Here is a 7,245-nt window from a genome sequence, read left to right as displayed (position 1 = left end):
ATCAGTAACCAGAAAGTGATTCACTAAATCCCTTGTTTTGCGTCAAACATTATGATACCATTAATCCCCACACTAACTAGTAGGTGATGCTAAAATTTGAGTCTGTTGCATCTTAAAAGTTTGTACTTGACATTTCAGACAGAATAAATGTTTACATTTACATTTTCAATGTTTTCCTTTAAGGTTGTAATAATAATAGAAAAATTATTTAAACTAAGATTCATTAAATAAACCCCCAAAATATTGTAGATATTGTAGATCAATGTGTTACACAAAGCTAATGGATAACCATTAGCTACAAATTTTGTGCCTTCAAGCTACTAGCCTTTCCAAAAATAGTTTTAGTGTTACAAGTAAGACTACTCTCATGTGTAACTCTATGTTCAGATGATAAAATGTTTAGTATTTCACATTAAAAGAATTTATGTCTCCATTACGATACGATACCTCAAAATCTGGAGATGGGGATTCACATGGTGAAATACAGTCTACACAAAGCTGTCAACAAATAAAAATTACCTGACAGCAACAAAAGACTGTAACATTGTCTATAAGTGAGCACACCTTAGGGCCTCTGAATTTAAACACAAACTTTGCCTGATCTGTAGCTTTCCCATGCTCAAAGGCCCATTGGCCTTCTTTCCCTTAAGTCTCTGCAGAAATATTTCTTGGCTCACTGCTTGGCCAAAATGTTTCTCGATGCAGAATGAAAAATGCATTTATTATTTAGTCCTATGTAATCTACTCTCACCTATGTTGAAGTAGTGGCCTCAGCATTTCAAACATTAGAAAAAACAAAGGATACCCGCAACACTACACAGATTTTAGTGTTTCACAACCACAAGTCTCCTATTATGCATAATGGAGGAATATATTTAGCCCACTGTAAGGCAAAATAAGTGTGAGTTACAGTTTCAATCTGCCCTTGTCCAAAGAACTTCAATCACTCAATTTCTCTGAGCAGTATGCTTCCAATCCGGGCAAACAGCTGGCCGGGCATTTAGAACACATGGGGATTAGGGGCTTGATTTAGTTGGAGGCTCAATCCAGAGTGAGACCACACTAGCACTTATGATGCCATGTTTCGTCTCTGCTGGCTTTGTGATAATGTCTTTCATTTTGTGATGCTTGCATGCATACAGTATACAACAAAAGACACATCATATCTATAAGCATGTTTCCTTATTTGAATAATGAATTATAAAACGATTCAAATCAAAATGGTCAAAAGCGATTATCATTACTAGAAATGTGTATTTTAGTACCTTAGTCAAATAATTTTCTAAACTACAATGTTTTTAACTACTGCTGAATTTAAAATAATCTCTTGGCTGTTTATATTCCCTGTCTTGCCCAGTCTCTCATGCCATCATAAGCCCTGCTAGTAATCATATGCTTTCACTCTGCCTGAGGAAAACAAGGTATGCAGCTGCTTATGACTTGGGTGCGTGTGAAAAGTAAAGGTCTCTGTCAACTTGTTTAGACAGGATGCATGAAAGAGGAATCTGCCATCTCAAGATTTCCCACTGGCTATCACTTCTCATTGGTTAGTACAAGGTACTGATTTGCATGTAGTGGGAGTGTCCTCACCGAGCTCTGAGATGAATGACTTGTTCAAGTCAGAGAGGAATAAGGCAAAGCACTCGGCAGAGGTCTGTCTGCTCAGCTCAAAGCTCAAAATGCCTGAGTTAGTTAAGTTGCCACTCTTACTGCAATAAGGGGAAAGTGCTGGACGAGGTCATAAACATGTTAAGGAGTAGGCACCCCAGCAAAAAAGGAAGGATATGGGTAAGTTTTATACTCTCCTTTTTTTTTTTGTTAGACAAAGGTCAGTGCAACTGTTTTGTTTTCATTAAAAACATCTTTTTTTATATGATATGTAGACATATTTATTTTTCTTGTTAGTCAGTTACACATTTAATCAACAAATATATGTATTTTTTTAGCCATGACTTAAACTTAACTTCTTAACTAATGCTTGTAATAATATATTACTTATACGTGACAAACTATAAAACTAATTATAAAAATATATATATATAATTTCATATTGAACTCAAATCCATCAACACATGGTGTTATTAAAATACTTTTTCTACTTTATTGATCTGACAGATCTTTTATTTTCTTGTGTTACAGGGTTTTTACATCCTCATGTTGTACACCTCCCCCCTCTGCTGTTTGGCAAATTTCAGTCAAGCAAAAGAGCTCATCTATACAATAAAGGAGGGATTACCCAAAGGGACTTTCATTGGAGCTATTGGAGAAGACTTACGTTTGGATTTTACAGTTGAGCCCCCCTTTTCCTTCAGTCTCACTCAAAAGAAGGTCACGGAGCAGTATGTAAACATAAATAATACTACTGGGGAGCTTTACACATCTGCCGCTGAGATTGACAGGGAGACCCTCTGTCCTTACAGCTCAGACAAGCAGGGATGCTTCTTTTCACTGGATGTGTTTGTGTTACCTCAGCAGTACTTTCAGCTTGTCAAAGTAAAGCTTTTGATTGAAGATGTGAACGACAACAGGCCAAAGTTCCCCATGGATGAAATCTGCATGTTTGTCCCAGAAAACGCACAAATAAATTCCCGTTTTGCAGTGGAGCAATCAGCTGTTGACCCAGACCTGGGAATCTTTGGGGTCCAGACCTACTGGCTGGTTAATGACTTTGGTGTGTTCACTCTGGATGTTGAGGAGAATGATGGAGGTGAGCTGACACCATTCCTCATTATAACAGACTTTTTGGACAGAGAGACGCAAGATGAATACATCACAGATATCATTGCTGAAGACGGAGGGACCCCTCCTCTACTTGGAGCAGCTACTTTAAAAATTGCCATCACAGATGTTAATGATAACTGTCCTAAATTTACAGAGTCTCAAATTAATGTTACTCTGCATGGGAATACAAGCAAAGGCACACATTTGGCACGTTTGCATGCTTTTGACCCTGACCTTGGTACTAATGCGGAGATCAGCTACGCTTACAGTGAACGTGTGCCAAGGGACACCAGAAGTTTGTTCCATTTGGACAAAATTACAGGAGGGATAAAGCTAGCCAGAAAAATAGACTCTGCCACAGCCACATTCTACAAACTCACTGTTCTAGCCAATGGACCCGGCTGCATCCCTGCGGTTGCAACTGTAAATGTCCATGTCATAAAGTTAGTTACCGGCCCCCCTGATATCCTACCTCGGTACATTGCATCTGAAAAGGATGGAGTGGTGACACTGAAAGAGTCTGAGCCAGCTTTTTCTCCAATAGCATTCTTTACTATTAAAAACATGGACAAAACCCACAGGGTAGACTGTTATTTGGAAGGGAATGGTCCCTTCAGGCTTGTCCCATATCAGCAGTTAGAGAACGAGTATTTACTAGAAACAACAGATACTTTGGACTATGAGAGGATACAGGAATATGAGCTAATAGTGGTTGCTAACAATACTCTGGGTATGGTCATAAAGACTTTCCTAAAGGTGCAAGTTTTGGATGAGAATGACAATGCACCAGTGTTTCAACAGTCTTTGGTGGAAATATCAATTGAGGAAAATAATTCACCTAACACATTTCTTACCCAACTTCAAGCCTCAGATCCAGACAGTGAAGGCCGAGGAGAAGTCATTTACATCCTTGGTGGTGATGCTCCTGGGATTTTTGCTGTGGATCGTCTCACAGGGGTTCTGACTGTTGCTACATCTCTTGACAGGGAGGAAAAAGAAAAATATCGGTTCATAGTTAGAGCAGTAGATCAGGGGACGCCCAGGAGAGAGTCACTCGCTACAGTGGTGGTGACCGTATTAGATCGTAACGACAACAGTCCACGTTTTATTAATAAGGATTTTACCTTCTTTGTACCAGAAAACTTTCCAGGGTTTGGGGAGATTGGTGTCCTCTCTGTCACAGATGCTGATGCTGGTAAAAATGGATGGGTAGCCCTTTCCATCCTCAATGGCAGTGATATCTTCATGATAGACACTGGCCGCGGTGCATTGAGGGCCAAGACTCCTCTGGATCGTGAACAACAAGGAACATACCAACTTTGGATTGAGGCTGCTGATGGTGGGGTGCCAGCACTCTCCTCTATTACAATGGTGACAGTGCTCTTGTTGGATGTAAATGACAACCCGCCAATTGTCCTCTTCCCTCAGTCCAACCAGTCCTACATGCTAGTGCTACCCAGTACGGCACCTGGAACATCAATTGCAGAAGTATATGCAGTGGACAAAGATACAGGGATGAATGCAGTAATTGCCTACAGTATCATTAAAAGGAAAGGTGGTGAGCCAGGGTCATTCGCCATTGACCCACAAACAGGAAACATAACATTAATGCGAGAGCTCAGCAACAGAGGGCTTTATAGCCTTCTGGTGAAGGTTACTGATCACGGCCAGCCTGAACCACTTTACTCAACTGTCATGGTTAACTTCTTTGTCAATGAAACAGTGAGTAACGAGAGTTACATCCAAAGTCTTTTAACCCGAGACGCTGACATAGAAGTTGAAGAAAAGCCCTGGTACGGTGGACAGATGACTGATGGTCCTGAGAGATATGAACTGTTTCCCTGTCGCTCTGTCCTCATTGCTCTTTCAGTGGTATGTCTGGGGTTGTTTTTTCTAGTTGTTATATTGATATCATATATATGCTGTAAAAGATTCAAAAAGATAAGACACAAAAGATCAGAGGTGGAAGTACCTTTAAAAATGAAAAATGGCTCAACACATGATTTGAACAGAAAACTCAGGCAGATGTCTAAAATGTGATCAACATTTTTGCGGATATTCCAAAATGACCACTGTTTACATGAATGTTTACAATTGCAAATGTACAAAGCAGAGCACTTACATTAAGTCGCTCTTATTGCTTTGGCCATTTTAATGTTATTAATGGTCCTTCCTCTCAGGCTGCAAAGATGCAAAGTTAATAAATTAATTTTGCGTTTCTCCACATGATACATTAGAAAATTCTTAGGAAGAAATTGATGATGGCATTAACACAAAGCAACGAGAGGAAATTATTATATAATGGAGTTACTTTGTAAATACTGTAAAGACTTTGCAACTTCATGTAACACTTGCACTGGTATGAAAATAGAAAAAGAAGTGGCAGCACGGAGAGTCAATTTTATTAAATCAGCTCATGAAAAGATTTATCCATCATTCAATGGAAGCTTTTGATTTTTAAATGTATATAATTTTTTAAAGAAAATATACAGCGATATTCATATAGCAACAATTGCATTTCTGTTATGGAACACTTCAATTGTATGGTCAGAGAAAGGGTTCTGGGATACGCTTGATTTGCGAATTTTGAAAACTTGCAAAGAGACTCCTAAAAAGAGTTCCATGTCAGACATGCTAAAAAAAACATTCCGTAAAAAGCTTAAGTATGGTCCTTTTTTAGCTTTTTTGGTTGTTTTTTGTTTTGTTTTTTTTATTTAAAACTGATCTGACCAGCATAGGAATAACTACAAATAACTTGCAAAAGGAACATATCTGTTGTCAATTATATTTTCTCACAAAAAATACCGTCCAATGTCGCTGAAAAATTTATCAAAGAAAATAAATTGTACTCTCTCTTTATCTTTTTTGTCATACACGTGCATAGTGTTAAATACATGGATCTAATTTAAAGAATCATGCCATTGTTATTGTGTCTGTAAAATACACTGCAAATGTTTGAAGGAAAAAATCAGAGCAATTATTAAAGATATTTATTTTTATAACATATTGGATACAATCCAATGTTGGTACGTGTCATATATCCTGCATATTCAAAACTCTGTTTGTGTGACATTCATTATCATATCAAAAAAGGCTTAAATGTAATTTATTTAAGTGTATAATGCAACCAAATAGATTGAGGTTCACTTATATCCATGTTAGCAAATTGTTTTCAGATTAATAAATATACAAATTGACAAAGCATAATTGCATGTGTCACTTTGAGTGAGCTCACAGCTCTCACTATTTCAATGGTTATAGTTAGATATTGTCAGTGAAATTAACCCAAACCTTTATGTAGAGTTCTGATCTCGTATAGAAATTATTAATGCATTGCACTGCACGCAATGCAGGTGACAAAATTGCTAAGGATCCTGTAAAGCTGTCATCACCTGCACAGGTCAGAAATGGTGAGGTAACACCGAGTAAAACTTTAAAGGAAACACACCCCTATAGCCAGGAAGGTCAAATCAACTTCCTCACCTTTTTGAGTTGAAACGTGGCACTATTACTGCCACAACCAGTACAAATATTTGAAATATCACAGAGGAAATTGTGAAAGTAGCCATGACACTTTCGCCTCCAACATGCAACTAATCTTCTGGTTTATGAAGGTGCTGTAAAGTGCTTGCTTGTGTTTGCTGTCAAAACTGTAGAGACACAAAGCCTTTAGGACACTGTGTTTTCTTATTAACGGGATGTACACTCCCCGGAGAGGAATTCTGTTGTATTAAGCACCTCTGAAACCTGTTTGGCTTTTACAAAGCAGCAAACATCAAAACAAACCTGTGCTCACAATGTGCTCACCCAAGCAGCTTCTTAAGTGATCACAGGCTTTTCAGGACGGAAGTGTGCCATGCAGGCACAGAGCACATCAGGAGCTATCAGCTCAGTGTAATCCTCAGTAATCACCACTGGCCAAACTGCATTACACAAATAGGCTGAACCATGCTGTATAGCATTGACATACCAGATGTGGACACAATGTTAACAGGTTATAATAGAAAGTGCCTTAATAAGAGCGAAAGATATTACAAGGTTTGACGTCTAAAGAATGCATTTAATCTTCCTTATGTTTAAACACAAGTATAACTGGATTCTTATGGGATTTTTTTTCTACATCAGTAAAACTATTTTTTGCAAGGAACAGTCAGACAAGTTTTAAAACAAGCCTTGATGCATTTGTCAGTGATATTCGTCATAGTTCATTATAAGGCAAATTACGCACCCTGCTGCACCCTTTGAAAATTAGGTTCTTTGTCTTAACCTCATTCGCCAACCACAGTCACGCCTAGTCAATACCCTAGTGATACTTTTCAGTCAAGCCTACACCATGAAAGGCCTGAAGCCAAGTAACCCTTAATTTGGAATAGTGTCTGGATAATTTCTCATTTGTTTTTCACACTGTGCAAACACATGCTGGATATGATTAATTGAACAAAAAACAATGGAGGCCTTACTTCACTATGTCCAATTTCTCTCCTTCTCTGCTTTGAGATTTTTATTTTTTTTTTGGGGGGGGGG

At 38.2% G+C, this 7,245-nt stretch overlaps 1 protein-coding gene across 1 annotated transcript; it reads left to right on the top strand.

Moving 5' to 3' along the window:
• Nucleotides 1-1,636: 1,636 nt before the first annotated feature.
• pcdh20 (protocadherin 20) lies at nucleotides 1,637-5,779 on the top strand. Its single transcript, XM_015371223.1, has 2 exons — nucleotides 1,637-1,788; nucleotides 2,140-5,779. Exons 1-2 carry the CDS (start codon nucleotides 1,747-1,749, stop codon nucleotides 4,759-4,761), a joined length of 2,664 nt encoding a protein of 887 aa, XP_015226709.1. The 5' UTR covers nucleotides 1,637-1,746; the 3' UTR covers nucleotides 4,762-5,779.
• Nucleotides 5,780-7,245: the final 1,466 nt, after the last annotated feature.

This window comes from Cyprinodon variegatus, unplaced genomic scaffold (genome assembly GCF_000732505.1).
Source record: "Cyprinodon variegatus isolate N-32 unplaced genomic scaffold, C_variegatus-1.0 Scaffold55, whole genome shotgun sequence".
In the NCBI taxonomy this organism is placed as follows: Eukaryota; Metazoa; Chordata; class Actinopteri; order Cyprinodontiformes; family Cyprinodontidae; genus Cyprinodon; species Cyprinodon variegatus.
This window is presented reverse-complemented; position numbering and strand designations above follow the sequence as displayed.

Bases quoted from the DNA above. Each gene is read 5' to 3' on its own strand.
- pcdh20 (XM_015371223.1), top strand. From the start codon at position 1,747: ATGTTAAGGAGTAGGCACCCCAGCAAAAAAGGAAGGATATGG. The intron at 1,789-2,139 runs GTAAGTTTTATA...CTTGTGTTACAG, and splicing joins GCAAAAAAGGAAGGATATGG to GGTTTTTACATCCTCATGTT.